General features: G+C 36.8%; 1 protein-coding gene across 2 annotated transcripts; it reads left to right on the top strand.

The window, feature by feature from the left end:
* Positions 1–1585: 1585 nt before the first annotated feature.
* Positions 1586–13832, top strand: LOC113059990 (DNA-binding death effector domain-containing protein 2-like). Of its 2 annotated transcripts, XM_026228734.1 has the most exons (7): positions 1592–1725; positions 2179–2317; positions 2633–3123; positions 3242–3361; positions 3947–4075; positions 11215–11605; positions 12561–13832. In XM_026228734.1, exons 3-7 carry the CDS (start codon positions 2658–2660, stop codon positions 12565–12567), a joined length of 1113 nt encoding a protein of 370 aa, XP_026084519.1. In that variant the 5' UTR covers positions 1592–1725; positions 2179–2317; positions 2633–2657; the 3' UTR covers positions 12568–13832. The 2 variants fall into 2 exon arrangements, with proteins under 2 accessions (XP_026084520.1, XP_026084519.1); XM_026228735.1 differs by lacking the exon at positions 2179–2317 and having other exon boundaries at positions 1586–1725.
* The last annotated feature ends 4720 nt before the right edge of the window (positions 13833–18552 follow it).

Here is an 18552-nt window from a genome sequence, read left to right as displayed (position 1 = left end):
TAGTGCAAGGGATCAAACCAACAGGACAGGCAAAGCGATATTTCACACCATTTATTTGACAAAAATACAGGATATTAATAATAATATTAATAATAATATTGTAAAATATCATTACAGTTTAAAATAATGGTTTTCTATTTTAATATGCTTTAAAAAATCATTTATTTCTGTAATGCAACGCTGAATTTTTTTTTTTTTCATCATTACTCCAGCCTCTAGTGTCACATGATCCTTCAGAAAGCAATCTAATATGCAGATAATTTTTTCAGGATTATTTGACGAATAAAGTTAAAAAGAAAAGCATTTATATAAAATATAAATCTTTTCTAATAATATATATATAGAGAGAGAGAGCTCTGGACCGCTCTGGCAGCATGCCGGACCTCGCTCTGCATGACTCTGAAGTTAAATGTCTGCTGTATGTAAGCTACACTTACCTGGGCATCGAGAGCTCAGCATCGGGGGCTTCAGTCTGGCTGTGTGTATGGCATTTTATTCCATCAAATCATGGTTTGGCAAATTATAATGACCAATTAAAACATGGATTAAATTATATCACGCATTCATTGAACAAATCCTACTGTACAGGAGTGAAATTTAGGGACAAGTAATACATTTAAAAAATTGAAACTAGAACTAGAAATTATCAAAAATGTTCTAGGGGTCCATAGTGGTATGTCCAATAATGCCTGCAGAGCTGAATTAAGCAGATACCCACTGAAGATTGAGATCCAGAAGAGATGTGTTCAGTTCTGGCATCACCTCCATCAACCGGATCCTGATTCAGTCCGATATAAAGCCTTTCTCGACCAATGAAACCTCACAATCTCATTCTCTAAACATGATCGCTGTTCAGCTAAGCTCCTCACCGACTACAGCTTCAACCCTAAATGAAAGAAATTGAAGAAATTGACAAAAATCTAAAAGACACTCATGATGAATCTCTAAAAATATACTTTGACCTTCAAAACAAACTCCAATGCTACTCGACCCCTAAACAGAACCACTTAATTTGCCAATTATTTATTAATTTTACTATTTAAAGAAATATAAATCCTCTCAAAATAGCCTACAGAGTAACCATGATTTAAGAAATAGAGAGAGGAAGACATAGACAAACATGGACAGAGCAAAAGCAGAGGATCTGTAGAAACTGTGATCTACAGCAAAAAGAAAACGAGAAACACTTTCTGCTGATTTGTCCTTAATATCACAATGTAAGGGGAACATTTCTCCCCAGATTTGAAGCCCTGATCCAATCATTTACTGAACTTAGTGATACTGAGAGGATGACCTTTTATTGGAGATGACAATACAGCTAATGTTACACTAGCTGCAAAATATTTATTAACCATTGACAATGGTAGATGTTAAACATGATTTACTCGATACTGACTTAATTTATATTTTCATTTATTTAGATGGATATTATTTATTATTATTATTTTTAAAAAAGGGAGTTTTTTTATTTACCTTCCCAATATGGTGACATTTTGGGGACGATATCACGACTGGTTTGTCGACAAAGAGCCTCGATCTACAAATCATATGCAAGTGAATTTCCTCCTAATACACACATAACTATCTGCGAATTTGCGCACTGAGATCACAGATCAGTCAACAAAACTTGCTAACGCTTGAATGTTGTTTTTGTGGGTGGTGTTTGGAAGGGTTACAGTGTGAAAACACAGTCTAAACACAGTCCAGAGAAACATTTTGGTACAGGTAAGATGCTCGTTGAACCTCAGTTACTGACGTGAAATATGCATGCTTTTACTTATATATCAACATTTCTAATCGAATCAAGCCTTCATTGTTGTTTTAAAGGATTCCTTGTCCGTGCGCCAATATACAAATACGTTGATAACAAGTGGACTACTGTGCTGTGTGTAGTCTGTAACATGTTTCTTTCCAATCCTTTCCTATCTTTGTGTGTGTGTGTGTGTGTGTGTGTGTTTTACATCGAGTTGTTTTGGTGCAGTGTGATGTCAGGGCAGCTCAGCGAAAAATCTAGATTAGTATTAGAGGCGGAAGTCCGCTGCAGGAATGGTAGCAAACACGAACATTTGAACGTAGTCTCAACCCTCAACCATATAGTTCGTTCATATAATTCAACGGTGTTTTACAGTTAAACAGTAATTCACGTCGTTGTTGTTGTTTTTTTGTCTGTTCCCTCAGTTCAAACGTGACGTTATATAAAGAGAACACGTGACACCGCGCGACGGAGCGTCTGACAGCAGGACAGACAGACTGAGGGCGGGTCACCACAGAAACGCTTTTCGGAGCAAAATAACAGCGCTGTCTCCATTACGACAATGTAAATATCTTTCTATGTTGTTTCTGTACCAATTGTAGACACAAAAGATGGATTTGAATGATTTCTAGAACTATATTTAACCTACAGTCGATCCTAAAAGTTAGCTCGTTGGCTAACATGTAGACAAGAGACCGTAACGTTATCGCTCTGCTTTGTGTAACTGTTACTTTGTATTTTAACAGCCATGTTGGTATGTGTTATCTATCTATCTATCTATCTATCTATCTATCTATCTATCTATCTATCTATCTATCTATCTATCTTAACCAGTAATCAAACAAACTTTTGATGTGTATTCATGTTCTTCTTTACCAGACACATTTGGACATTTGAAGGGACCATGGCTTCAGCGAAATGCACGAGATATTCCCTCTACTGGGACGAGACAGAGTGCCTCAGCTACTATGAGATGCTGTCCCTCCATGAGATCTTTGAAATCGTGGGCTCCCAACTCACAGAGACTGATGTCGAAGTTTTGTCTTTTCTCCTCGATGAAGCCTATCCTGGAAAACATCCCCTGGATCCAGAGGGATGGACTGATGAGTCCCCTCCAGGGCCTGATGGGTCTTCACTGGGAAATTCTCCATGTCCTCGGCTTCTCAAAACATGGCGAAGAATACAGCCGCAGAATGAGCCTTGCCCCATCGCTGGTCGCCACAGACCCAAGAGTGGCGTTGAACTCCTGTTGGAGCTGGAGAGGCGAGGATACTTGAGCGAAGGAAACCTCAAACCTCTATTGCAGTTGCTGCGAATTCTGACACGACATGATGTCCTGCCTTTTGTCTCACAAAAGAAGAGAAGAAAAGGTGAGCATCAGCTGTAAAATAACTTTAGACGGAAAGACATGATGCTTTTTCCCAAAATATTCCTCTGTGTTTTTCAATCAGTAATGTCAGATACTGATGTGTCACCTGTTCTTGTTAGTATCTCCAGAGCGAGAAAAGATAGAATACCAAGCGGTGGATACCAGAGCGGACATGCAGTTCAGTTCAAACACAGATATACCATCCTTGGAAAACACACAAGACCACCAGTGGAGAGCAGGTGAGAAGAGATTTCACACATTCATTTATTAGAGGTTTTTTTCTTTTATGCTTTTGTTTTTCTCGATATTTTTCCACTCTTTCTGTAAATATATAATATTCACCTTATTTTGCAATGTGGATGTGAGTGGTTTTCTGTTAATGTACAGAACGTCTGAATCATTGGTCGCTATAAGTAAATAGTATTATTATTGTGCTACAGTAAAGGATAGAGTAAAGGATATTTTAAATCAGTTTCGTTTTTGCACCAATCAATGTAACAATCATGGTACTGCTGTATAATTTCAATAAAACATTTGAATATATGAAAAATATCATGTGGAGACTTTTATTTTAGTAATGAAACAAATTGTTGAATTGAGTTTTGAATAAATTCACTGACATTTGTTTCAACTGATGATTAACAGAAATAAATTGAATTTTACCATGCTGTATTAAAATATTTCACCTCATTGCTTAATATTTTTGTAAAATCATAATGAATAAATTTTTTATGTTAATGTAATATTAATGTTTAATGTAATAATTTCTCAGCTCTAGTTGTTGTGTATTATTGTGTATTATTAATTTATTTTCGCTATGTTAGGGACTGGCTCTTCCATGACAACAACCACACCTGTACGACGGAAGCGAGGTAGAGGTAACCACTGGGGCAGAAAATCTAGGGGCAAGCCCCAAATCCAGCTTCAACCAACAACCAACAAAGTGACCTGCGGTAAGGTCACTTTCTGTTGTCGTTGTTACACTTCTTCTGTTGTTTAGTCTCTCTTATTAGTCTGATACGAATCTCTTTGACTTTCCTTTTTTTCTCCCCTTTTGTTTGATTTGATCTATAAAATGCTCCCCAGCTGAGTGTACCTTAGTGCTCCATATCTTGATAAGATTATAAGTAACCAATCACCCATTCATTAGTCCCTGAATCTCTAATGCTGTCAGAATGAAAGTGAAACTGTTACAAAAGAGGTCCATGTTAAAGGTGCAGTAGGAGATCTTGGAAAATGCTAACTTTAGCCTGATAGCACTGAAAGTGAATGAACCCACCCTTCTTGCAATCGCCGTCCAAAGCCACGCCCCCTGAATCCATATATGCTCACAGAACAGAATACCAGAGACAACATTACTACAATAGGCTACATCCCCAGCTCTGCACATTTCATATGCATCTCTTATCGTGCGACGTTTGTACTATTCGACTTTAAGTGCCCTGCGAAGTGGACATCACCAGATGTTCTGCCGTGATTTGTTGTTGGGCGGGGATGCGCTAGGACTGGAATTGTGAACCGCTGATCTACATCATGTGTCATTCACCTGTGAGAAAACTTTATATTACATCTAGTAAAAGTTCTACAATCCAAGAAAGGATGTTTGCCTGCCATGGGTGAACGTGCTGATGATGTATCCTGTCTGCGCGAACCGGGTGTGCATAGGTATGCAAATATGTATGTTGACAGGCAAGCCAAGTTAAACGCTCGGATCGAACATTTCTTTGTCCTACGCCTTCTAAAGAATACATAAATACAGTTAAATACATTTAGACCACTTAACTTAATGATTGCTATTGGGATGTGAAGAGACTTTCAACCAGCATAACAAAAAATGTTTCTGAAGACAATCCCCTATTGCACCTTTAAACGTACGTCATCATTCATCCCTTTGTGAATTCCCTGCACTCTGCACTATTATCACTTTGAGTTTTATTCTGACTGGAGCCAAAGGCTGCTCACACCGAAGCCTCTTTGTGCTTTTGCTAGATGGGAGCTGTCCTGCCATCAGGGCATTGCTAAAATCTCTTCAGAACAGAGCACATGAGACACACTGAGTGGCAATAATGGCACAGTAGGTAAGGAAAAACCACGATAAAACTTGTTTTCTCAAAATGTGCAAAAAAAATATTTGTCAAGAAAGAAGTGATTGTGTGAGACATTTGTTTTCTGCAAGGACTGTTTTTTTCTGGGACATTCAGATCTCAAAACATCAGGGGTTGCAGTTTATCCTATCTTAATTTTATCTTCAATTTGCAGTATAGCATTAAAAACTGTCCAGGTTTTCCTGTATTACACTTTTATGGGAGCTGAATGTCTCATAACAACGTTAAGTACAGATACTTGTGTCCATTGTGATTTTGCAGTAATTTATTAGTTTTATCACTATAATAGGTCATTTTTTTCCCCTATGTATCGTGCAAATACATCTCTTTTAATAATTTAAACTGCATGGTCTTGCTTACTTTTTCAACCCTTTTTATCTTCGGGTTCACAGTGTATCTTTTGGTGTGCCTAAAATTATGATCTATATTTATAAATCGATAAATATGATTTTCACCGTTCAAATGTGTTCTTATAATGTGTGGATTCCTTCAAAAAATTTGTTTGATGAGCCGTACACTAAACCTCACACTTATAAAAACATAAATGAAAACCAGGGAAATCAATGTGATAAGATGGAATTCAGAAGATCATTTAATCGATTATTTTAACAGTCCTAGTCTGTTATTTTAGCATAAAGATATAAAAGACCTCTTTGTAGTTGTGTGATCATCATTTATGTTTGAGTCGTGCTTTAGACTTGCTTCAATTCCCCTGCTTCCTTCACGGTTCGATTTTTAGAGAGAAAAGTACACTCACATTCTTTGTTTTTATCCCGGTCACATTTTTCATCAGCTTCAAATATCCCTGTTTCTCTTCCTTTTCATTTTCCTTTTCGGATAAGCAGTTTTCAGTGTGATTAACTCCTGTGGTGTGTCTGAATGAAATATCTGTGAAGAGATTATTGAACATTGAGCCACTGAGACTGAGCTTTATGAGCTTGTATGTCCTGGTGTCTCATGTCCAGTAAAACACTGACTGTTGTCACTCCACTGCTTATTTAAAGCATTGCTCCAATCTCTTCTGTAACTGTGCTTTGATGCAGCCAAAGCTAATCTACTTTCTGCACTGACCTTTTGATAAGTGAGAGATGATAATCCTTTTTGCCCTATCTTACTTCACCTGTCCATTAAACTTTAGCTTGCACTGCATTGTAAGCTTTTTTTGACCTATAAAACATTCATAGATCAATCTTCAATCTTGTATGGTAAATTTGACTGCTTTTCTATTGACTACAAGATCCACCCTGGAGATGTTTGTTATTCAGATTCTGTCACACAACTTGCAGCATTACAGTCCTGCTGTACCATGATTGACCTATGCATTTTTAACTTTGTTTTACACCTGAACTAGCTGAACATGCTGTTTGCTGTGTTGACTCCACATTTGATCTTGGCAGGTTGACTCAAGATTGAGTAGAAAAAGCAGGAGAATGGATAGAGTGAAAGAGACAGAGCTCACAACAAAAACAAGCGTGTGCTGTTCGCTCTGTCTGATCACACAGTCAAGACTTGTGTGTGCTTTAACTCACGCGCCTGGTCCATGTCCTAAGGTAAAGAACCCCCTTCCTAACTCGCATAGGAAGAGGGGCGAATCTAATACTCTGTTCAAATGTCAGTTTTCAGTTGTTGCTGTCCACTTCCCCAGTTACATGTGCTAATCTATTAACTTCATTTGGGAAAAAATATGAACAAAGTCCTCTTTGGAAGGGTTGTTGGCCTCAGTGTTTCACAGAACTGACTCAAAGAATTCATGAAAAATTCCTTGGACATTTCTGGGAGTCCATTGGGTGTGTCCTGTTAATTTGCCTCTAATACAACATTACATTACATGACTCTATTATCAGCGCAATCTATGTTGAAAAAACAAACCATTCTACAGTCGTTGACCAAACTCAGCCCCAAAACTCAGTTTTGCAATGACCTGTCCTTGAAAAAACATACTCTGTGAACCTATGCTAGAGCAGTTCTGAGGAAAGTGACCCAACAGTTCTTGTTTAGACCCATGCCAGTGTTTTGTATTTAAGTTTTCAGCACTGGAACATTTGGTTTAAATTTATAAGATACTTTAATTTATTAAATTAAATTCTGCCAGTGTTTTGATTTTTGTAGACTTGAAGTAGGCCAAGTAGACCTCTGCAGTAATGAATTAGAAAATGTAGCTTTTACCCAAAGACAAGAGATTATGCATATGAACTTTGCCTGCTTGACCAAAAAATAAGACATACAGTAGCAAAGCTGTTGCAACAACATTTATCCAAAACTGCTTGTTTCTCTCTCTCTCTCTTCCTCTCCTTTTTCTATGTCCACAGTTGAAAAACATACTGACTCAAGTGTCAGGAAAAAAAACAAGTTTGCCATCCTCACTTACTAAGAGAAGGAGAGAATAAAAAAAAAAAGATTGACCCTGCCCTTTGTGTGCAGTCAGTCAGCCTTTTGTCCTCATTTCTCTCCCTCCATCTTGGTTTGTTGTTCAGCAGGAAAGAGGGATCAAAATAAGTGTGGAAGCTCTTCGCATGGAGCAACACCCCATTAAATGATGCACAGCATTATTATTTGATTTTTAGGAAAATAATTATTGTTTGTTTGTAAGAAGAAATTTGCAACATTTTTAACAAAATATCTGAATATTTGTGAATACATGTTTTTTTTATGCTTTGGGATGCTCAAAATGCACACAAAAAAGTAATGCTAAGAAGGGGGGCATTAAATATACTGACAGAAAAACCTCCACTGTACCACTTATTATGGCTACCTTCTGTGTACTGAAACTGGAAGCTGAGAAAAACCAATGTCCTGTATTAGTTTATGTGAGGAGCTCTGATATGTTTATTTAATGGATCTAAAGTGCTCTGTAAATGTGTGCTGTGTTTAAAAGAACGTTAAAGAAGTTTTGTGTTTGAGTCTGCTTTCCAACCTGCATTACAGATTATATTTGAGAACATTGTTGGGAAGACCAAAATTATCTGGTTATAGTTACACTATCAGTCTACATTGAAAGCCTTGCTTTGGCTGGTTTTGTTGTCAAGTGTTACATTTTGGTCTGCATTTGAAATGGCAAATCTTTGAACAGTATATTTTAGTAAAGACCATTGTGTGAATAGTTGTTTTTAAATTGAATAATCAAAAGTTACATTACACAAATTATGATTCAAGAAGATTTTTGGTATGGTAAAAGAAAGCATTACATTGCTAAAGAATTAGTAGCAATGTACTTTCGATCACAAAAAAAAAATATATATATATTGCAGTACTGTTCAAAAATTTGGGGTTGATTTAAAACCTTTTTTTTATGTTTTTGAAGAAAGTCTCTTATGTGCACCAAGGCTAAATGGTAATATTGTGACATTACAATTTAAAACAACTGTTTTTCTAATTTAAAGGGGTCATATGATGCGATTAAAATTCATCCTCTCTCTTTGGAGTGTTACAAGCTTTTGGTGCATAAAGAAGATCTGTAAAGTTGCAAAGACCAAAGCCTCAAATCCACAGAGATATTCTTTATAAAAGTTAAGACCCGTCCACCCCCTCCTAAAACGGCTCGTTCTATTTTCCCCCCCACGTCTTTGTCACTATTTGTGAAGATTTGCATAACGCCGCCCAAATGTTAATGCAAAGAAAGAAGGCAAACCTTTTATTCTCGTTGTAATATTGTTTTTGCCGCCACCACCATGTTGTATAGACGCTGTGTGTTTCGTTTTGAAAGCGAAACTACTTTGTTTGGCCTTCCAAAAGAGGATGATATCCAATTCATCATGCCTGAAGCTGATACGTGCTGGTCGCTGAGGAATTACATCAACTTTGCACTGTGGATTGCCGGATCGGCTTTCACCGTGGACGAATCCGCCGGCCGCGCTGTTCTCAAGCCCGCCCTCCTCTGCTCACTCAAGCCGGCCTTTGCTCACTCTAGGCCTCTGGCCTCGGCTCACTCAAGACCTTCACTCACTCATTTCGTTTCGTTGAGAAAGCAAAACTACTTTGTTTGGCCTTCCAAAAGAGGACATGAGTAGAAATCATGTTTATATCACGTTTAAAATTGGATTTATAGTAATGTACCGTCACTCTGGCCAGATGGGGCATCACAATATGTTAAGGGGCGTAACATTTCCATCACGCTTTAGGTATTGGGCCAATCACAATGCAGTGGATAGCTGGCCAATCAGAGCACACCTCACTTTACAGATCGATGAGCTTTGTAAAAATCGACACGGTTTAGAAAGCGGGGCATAGAGGAGAAACAATAATGTACAGTATGTGGAAAATAATGTTTTTTTTATAAACCTTAAACCGCATAATATCATTTAATTACACCAAATAATATTCTTTAAGGCAAAATCATATGACCCCTTTAATGTATTTTAAAATGTAATGTATTCCTGTGATGGCAAAGCTGAATTTTCAGTAGCCATTACTCCAGTCCCATGATCCTTTATCTAATATGCTAATTTGGTGATCAGGAAACATTTCTTATAATCAGTGTTGAAAACGGCTGCTCAATATTTGAAACAACGTAAAGTGTGTGTCACTTTTGATCAATTTAATAATTCATTCCCGGATAAAAGTATTATTTTTTAATAAAAAAAATCTACTGTATATATTATTATATGCCATTATAATTACTAGCAAAGTCCTATACTGATTATATAATGAAGGGAAAGTTTACAGCCCTAGTCACTTTATGAATAACACTAAGACAAAATGATCATTCCTAAAGTGCTGCAGTTCACAAGCAATCTATAAATGCAGTATATTCAAGCATTTAAACAATGTTCTATTTACTCTCAATAATGAATAAAAAGTGTCACTCTGTCGCTTATTCTCTATATCAATGGCTAGTTTTTCATGTGCACTGTTGCTTTGTCAAAGTCCCAACATGCAAAAAGGTGGAGTTTGTGTTGGAGCTTTGGCTGTAGAAAGGTTGGATTTGTGTTGCAGCAATGTTCTGAAGATTGATGGGTCCACTTCCACTTCCTCCTCTGACCTCTGAGCTAATGACATGAAAGGAAATGACATCACTGCGAAGCTCTGGTTCAGTATGTATACTCCAATCGTATTTTGCCGTCTCTGTTGTCTGTGCTGTTGCATGACATCAGTTCTGCCTCCACTGTTTGGTAAAGCCAACCTGCATAAATCTGCCTGTTAATAACGACACCTACAAATTTGGATCCACATATCAAACCATAAATATGAGCAGATCTGTCTCCTGAAACTCAAATGTGAGCCCATCTCTGGATTTTGCTTGAGGTGCTTTCAGTCCACCTGAACTTTCCGAACGGCCACAGATAATGTGCTTTAAAATCTCCCTCGTCTTTGTGATACAAGTGCAATGTTCAGTAAACATGTTGGACTTGACCAGTGTGTTTCCAAGTCCCTGTGTGCCTGCAAATAATTTGAAAGCCACCTCATGATGAATTTATCCAATCTTAAGTGCAAAACCTGAATCCGCCTACTTGTTTCACTCGTAGCCTCACTGACTACAAGTAAAAAATCAACTCCAAAATCTCAACCTTAAACAATTTTGAGGATGTTGACCTCAGTTATCCAGTAGATCTGTAGACCATAGAGCTAAAGCCGTATCAGAAGAAGTTTGACTTGTGTGTCTTCTGGTTTAATATGCTTTGTACTTAACAGACCAATCAAAATTTAAACAGGGCAGGAACTTATTTAAAGCTAATGTAAATGAATCAGTGCTATTCTTAGTTATTTCTCAACCAATTTTTTGATTTAAACATAAACTGAATGTCAAGTCTAATTTTCATTGTACTTTTTGCCCTCCTTTTGACCCCCGCTGATCTGTTTCATCTCTCGTGTTCTTCCCCTTTCTTCCTGCCACTGCTTTTCTTGTTTCTCTTCATCCTTGCTGCAAAAAACCCTTCACTGAATCTTCACAAATCCATCCCCTCATGATTTTCTTTGCCTCTTTGCATGTCACCCTTCCTCCTTCATCCCTCCTTCCTCTCTTTCTGTCTCCAACACTCTTGCGCTCGCAGATGTCCGGCTACGTGTGCGTGCGGAGTATTCGGAGCACGAGTCGGCCCTTCGTGGAGGAGTTTCATCAGACAAGCAGCAGCCGTTGGAGAGACAGTTTGAACTGTTCAGCCGAGCGAGCGCACTGCTCCGTACCCGGGATCTGGGCTCTATTGTTTGTGATATCAAGTTCTCAGAACTTGCCAACCTGGATGCCTTCTGGGGAGACTATCTGAGCGGGGCACTGCTTGAGGCACTGAAAGGAGTCTTCATCACAGACTCTTTGAAAAGGGCAGCGGGACAGGAGGGGGTCCGGCTGCTTGTTAGTGTGGATCAGGATGACTACGAAGAGGGCAGAAAACTCTTGCTCAGAAGCCAGACACATAATGGGACAAACTGGGGAACACAAAGTTTGTAAGTACCCTATGCATTTGAATTTGTGTGTATTTATTTATTTATGTTTTATTTGTGCACGTGGTCTGATAATGATCATACATTAGGGGATGACTTGTAAAAAAATTTTAAGGGGGGGGGGGGTGGGGGGGGTAATTTTATATATACTTCCTATCTTGTCTCTATATTAGCATGTAACCACCAGGGGGCGTTAGAAAATGTTACCATGTGAGAAAGCGTTATTTATTTTAAGTTTATCTGTTATAATGTTAGTTAATATTTTGAATTAGCTTTTATTCATTTCAGTTTGCATATATATATATATATATATATATATATATGTGTGTGTGTTTTTTTTATTATTTTATTTTTTTACTTCAGCTTAATTTTTCAGTTGCCAAGAATTTTTTTTAGATATTTATATTTTAATTCAACTTTGTGAATTAATCAAAAGAAAAGTTATAGTTTTTAAAAAAACAACACTGCTGAGAACCTTATTGAAAAAGAAAATGTTTTCAAAGTTAAATAATTAACTTTTTATACTGTTATTGTACTAAAGCCTATATATATATATATATATATATATATATATATATATATATATATATATATATAAATATATATATATATATATATATATATATATATATATATATATATATGTTTATTTGGATAGCCCTTTTCACAGTACATATAATTTCAAATCAGTTTTAATGTGAACGGGTAGGTCCATAAATATGATCAATATTATGTAATATTATTACAATTTCATTCTGCAAAAACTTAAAAATAAAATTATTTTAATTAATACCTTTAACTAAAGGTAAGTTATGTTATTAGTTACATTAGCTTTAGCAGCCTAAATAACACCTTGCGGCCCCAGAGGGAACTCTGTTTACATCCCACGAACATTGGATTTTTAAGTATATTTTGTTCCTTTATCTATTACGTAATGTGTATCATGTTTCCCTCACAGGCCCTGAAAAATGTCAGTTTCACTCGGGACCTTCAGCTACGATGGATGAAGATTTTTTGCCTTTTTATTTCATCGCCTATTGAGTGTTGGCGACAATGGGAAGGAGAGCCTGGTGGAAGAGTCTAGATTAAACTGGGCAGATGTTTTGTTGGACACTGACTGTATCTGAAGGAAAAATTATTATTGACTGTCCAGAGGTTATGTTCAAATATAGGGCTGTCTCTCTCTCTCTCCCTCTCTCCACTGCAGGCCAGTTTAAACATGGACAAACACACCCATAGAAAACAAAAGAAGGAGGTTCTGCATCTGTACTAATTACTCTGTCACAGGTGGTATGTGAATAGAGTTTGTTTCCAAATGTGATGACATACAATGAAACCCTTAATTCAAGTTATGCATTTAGCTTTGTTTGGGAAATGTAAAATAACCTCTTTGGCCAAACATTTGAATGATGAGAATACACAACAAATATGTAACTCAAATGGATGTGCCCAAATCTCCTGTTTGAAAAGGTTTTGAAAGATTGGATGATAACTTGATTCTTAAGAGTTTGGGCTGGTAACAGTGCTTCAGGTGACCAAATGTACACTTCCACCATTGGATCGGTTAATATGTTACGTAACTTAACTACTCCAAAGTGCTCTGCTGTACTGCTTATAAGAGTCAACTTAGAAGACTTTGGAAATCCTTTATACAGCACCAGACTGGAACTAATCTATCGAAGCTGCCAAATTTGAAGCTTTATTGAGGATCAGGAAATGTCACAAGTCGGAACAGAGAGTAACTCTGCATTTAACAAGACTTTCTACAGTGTGCACCACTGTGAGACTACATGTGTCCCAAAAAATCAGTTCCTGTTATTGTCTCAGAAACAAGGTTAAGGTTTATCAAGGCTTTCAGATGCCTTTGTAAAATGTTGATAGAGAAATGTTAGTTAATTAGATGACCACTGATTTGACACACGTCTTGACACACAACCAGACCAACCTCTGGTCATGTTTCTGGACTATTGTGTTCTTCTAAAGCAAGCATGTTTTGAATCTTTTGTTATATTTTTACTCTTATGACAAAGAAGATAAAGGTTTAGTAGTATTTAGTTGTAATTCAGTTTGGAACAGTCTTGACATGTCACTGATAAAAGTGAATTGAGAGTGGAACATTGAACGCTTTTGTGTTTTCATGTTTTTGTTCAGAAAGATATTACTTGATGTTGTTTTGTTATATGTACATTTACGTAACTATTATTCTTATTAAAGTCCTGTCAGAAGAAAATAGTCTCTTTCTCATACTGTGTGCTTAAAGACATTTAATTTCAGTTTTTTAATTCCTTCTGGGAATGTTGTGGCAAAATCTCTTTGGTTGATTCTAGTAAGCATTGCTATTTTTTCCAGTTCATTCATGTTCTTAGTTTAATAAACGTTATGCACCTGCACCCATAATCACTAACTCGTTAATTATACCATATAGTACAGAATACTGTATAGAATATAATTAATGTGTCAGATATTTATTTAGATGTGGATTAAAGGATCACGTGAAATTAAGTGCTGAGCAAACTGATTTAAAATTATTATTATTTGTAGATCATTTAGCTGCTCATATTTCTTTTTTCTTAATAGAAAGTGCTCGCTGGACTTGATCTACACTCTCTGTGTTCAAAGAATTGCTGACTCAGAAGGTTAGAACTTCTAACAACCCAACAGCAACACCAAACACCTTTCTGTTGAACTGAGAGTGGTTATTAGAGCAGTATTATTATTGTTGCTTTGTCCATTAAGTCACAATGAACACCTATATTTAGGCCTAGGAGTGTCCATGGGTTATTTAGTTAGGGCTCTGTCCGTGGTGCTGAAAATGAAGCTGTGTATTGACGTTGAAAATGCATTAAACACAGCTGTAAATGCGACATGAATAATAATAATTACAGGGTGTAAATGTAAACTACTTTTATGCAAATTTTGCTAAGAGCACATGATTGTGGAGAGGCCTACTCCGAGCCTTCACCGAGTTGTGTGCAGTTTAGTAATTTCACCAGTAGATGGCAGCTTGTATGTTTGATCTATCCTTGTCAAACCTACGCAAAGCATTAACTGAAGTAATCAGACGGATAAAGGGAAATTAAGATTAAAGTCTACATTCTAAACATATTTGGTTGTTTTCTCTCATTCGCCTCAATACTAAAGTGCTTTTGCGCCTTTTTCAGCACCGGCGATCAACGCGTAGCACACACGCTCCACCAGACCGACCCCCTCACCTTTCGGCCCTAATTTCAAATTCAGTCTCCTCACCCGATACCTTTTCTGTATCCCCCCACCACCCCCACAAACCACCCCCCAAAATATCTGGCCTCTCTCCCCAGTGTTTTGCTGTGTCCGAGCAGCTCGCGCGAGTGACGGAGACTGCGGGGTTCGTCGACGTAAACGCTGGTAATGTGTAAACAAACGGACTACTTCATAAATGTATTCTTGTGTAAATGTGTATCTTTTCCATACCATGACGTCATTCTTCTAGCCTTCAATCGCTATCTCTCTATTTGTTCCTCCCTACTGTATATTTGTTTGTACTTTCTGCCGTTTTCTGTTAGTTATATTCCATGAAAACGGTTCACTCTAAAGTTGTGCTTTTTCTTTTAAACCCGTCCCGCACGGAGCGAGCAGGAGAGAGGTTATCGCCTCTAATGATTTCTTGCTCGGACCGGGGTTTTCTTTTTATTGATTAGACAGAAATTAATTCATGGGACAGCCCTCTCTCTGTGTCGGTGCTCGTGTGTGCACGCGCTGTTCTGCATGCTGTAATTGGCGCAGGGCATTGCGGGAATATTTAATATGAAAGGCGGAGATCGCCCTTTGAAATATGCCTGATGCCCTTATGTTCTACGGTCATGTAGCCTACGTGTCCGGTGATGTTCTGATATGTCGCGTGCTGATTCTGCCATGAATGAAGCAACGCGTCTGTTAAGCGTTTTTTTTTTCGAGTGTGGACCATATATGAAGCCATTAGCTTTATAATTGTTTTGCCTTAATTGTATAATAATGTGAGTGTCACCAGACGCTAATGCTCATATGCCACATTGCACGGCTTAATTTTGCCGTTTTTGACGAACGTTTACAAAGTCGAGGTTAATGTGTATCAAAACCCTTTAATAAATAGCTTTGTTATTGTCATAATTCAATGCATTGTTATTAACATTTTCTTTATTTTTGGAGGCCAGTTGTGCGCGGCTGCGAGCTGCTGTCTTGTCTCTTGACTTGTGGAGAATCTGGACATGGTGTTTATTCCTTTGGGAAGCTTTGTGATCAATATGGTCGATATTTGTTTGGTGGCCTACCTTTGATAACGACGTTGTAATAATACCATCATCACGCGGCCTCGATGACCGCGAGTGTCCGCCGCCACACGGCCTGAATCTCTGCTGAGGGGGAAATCGATGAGAAGACTGAGTTAATTATGAGAAAATCAATTAAGATGTCAAGACTTTGTCTTTAAAAGGACTGCCAGCGCCAGTGCGAAGGAAAAGGGACTGAATAAAGAAGTCAATTCACACATTTCTGCATGGGCTTCTCGTCTTCCTCGAGGCGCGCGGCCGCTCGGTCACCTTCTCCGTGGCTTATTACGCTAAACTACACGTTTGCAATTCTGTCAGCCGTACACACTTATAATGCTGTATTGGGGCTATTTTATTCTAGCAGATCTGTTAAGAAATAACCTGCACGTGTTGGAGATGGCGAGAAGCGCATTTAGGTTACAGCCGGAGATCTCATTATACCTTCTTCCTCTGTAAACAAACTCACAAACGTGTTTCCATGTTACTTTATTCACAGTGAACATTTTTCTTTCTGTCTTATTTTTCGTTTCGTTATCTTTCTTTCTTTCTTTCTTTCTTTCTTTCTTTCTTTCTTTCTTTCTTTCTTTTTGTGTAGGTTTTAGCGATGAATAGAAAGGTGCTGGAGACGATATCTTATAAGTTTACATATTTGGAGATGGTCCATCAAATATTTGAAGAGCCTGACTATATATGTGCTCTCACATTTTATGGTTTCTGCTTCCTTTTACTGGCTTCAGATTAACTAGAAAGCAACACAGCAAGCTCCTCACGGGTGCCGTATAGGCTTTATCTGAAGATACAAAGAAGAAATCTTCAGGACTCATTATTGAGGCCATATTTGAGAGTTTTAACATGATGCAGAATTGAGAGAACCATTAGGGACGGGTAATCTTTAGTTTAAAAAGTTTTGAACTATTTAAATCATTTTCTCATGCAAAATTCTAATGAGGCTTTGAAGATGCATATTTTTTTATATTAAAACAGTGCACAAATCAACGCTGCATTTTGATTTTAACAAAGAGATTAATATAAACACAAAAGAGAATTCACACGTTATTCAAAATAGCCTCATTTTATGACCACGACGGTATCACGAAGTTATGTTACGTTTATCTGAAGAAATTCACACAAGTGATATTTCCACGCATTTACTCGTTTTGTATGACGGTTAATTAAATAATGCAAATCATGAAAATAATCCACTCAAATATGCACTATTATGCATATGAAAATATCTGATCTGAATACTGGTCTATTAAAGTAGAACACGTTTCTCTGGCTATGTCTGTATTGAGATTATGCATATTCAAAGGTGTATTTCTTAAATTATTGTGGCCTGTAGATTCACTATTGTTTAAATAGCCAGGTTTCTATTTGAGTATGTAAATGTTATCTTCGCATTACCGTGTTTGAATTATGACTATTGATAGTAAAAGATTATTGTCACGCGTTTTGTCATGTTGTAGCTGTTTTTGTTTATTTTTTTTATGAAACCACCAGATTTATTTTAAATAACTAAATAAATCCTAGTATAGGTTTACTGATATGTAAATCGCTGAGCAACAAACAATCATAAACCTTACAGTTTAGTATTTTTACCCAAGTTATTTAATATAAAACGCAAATGAGTAACAGTCTTTTCAAAGAAATGCTTTGTATGCATCGGTTATTAATACATAAATTCATTTTTAGGTAAAAAAAAAAAAAAGTGTATCTTTTCCAAAGATGCAGTAGGCTATAGAAATAGCTTTAGAATATATAATTTGAAAAAGTTGCTAGTTATTGTTTAAACTTCATGACATACAAATACGTTCTTTTATTTAATAACAATGCAGTTTGAGACAAGAATAAATCTCTCATCGTTCATTTCAACAGAACCAATCGTAACTCTTGCAAAATAATATGTTTTTACCATGCAAATTAGTGATATTATAGACATTATATTCATGTCATAATCAAAATAGCAGAGAAGAACACAAACACACACACACACACACACACAATAAAAATAAAAAGCGGGTAAAACAGCGGTAAACTCAATAAAGACCGAAAAAAAGTACGAATTTTATTGTTATTATCAATATAATAACAATACATTTTTGTTATGTTTATGGCAGTAACATTTCAAGTTTTATTTTACCTAAAACTATCAACTAACAAATCGATAAAAGCTTAATATGATTAATGGCTCTTGTGTGCTATTAATACATTACATGGAGAAAAAATAAACACCACTAAATTAGTACCTAACATTTATTATTATTATTATTATTATTATTATTATTATTATTATTATTATGGCTGTTAACTGTGTTCTATCACAATTAAACCCACTCACATTCCTTCGTGAGAGCAGGAATATTGTATGTCAGGCTTTTTTTTAGTATTGTTATTTTAGGAAATTATGGTCTTCATATACGGATCGGCAGTATCATTCGGTCTGTCACAACACACGTCTTGGTTAGCCTATCACTTATTTAAAATGCACACTTTATTACTTTCGATATCGTTATTATTATTATTATTATTATTATTATTATTATTACTATATTTTTTAAGTGCCCCTGCAGATATTTAGTGTCCTGTATCAATCTTGGGTTTTTTTCATTAGCAGCTGTCAGCATAATTCACGATCCCGTGGGTCAAAGGCCAAACGACCACTGGTGC

This window comes from Carassius auratus, chromosome 41, assembly GCF_003368295.1.
Source record: "Carassius auratus strain Wakin chromosome 41, ASM336829v1, whole genome shotgun sequence".
NCBI classification, from domain to species: domain Eukaryota; kingdom Metazoa; phylum Chordata; class Actinopteri; order Cypriniformes; family Cyprinidae; genus Carassius; species Carassius auratus.
Note: the sequence above shows the minus strand (reverse complement) of the source record. Positions and strands in the feature narration are given on the sequence as shown.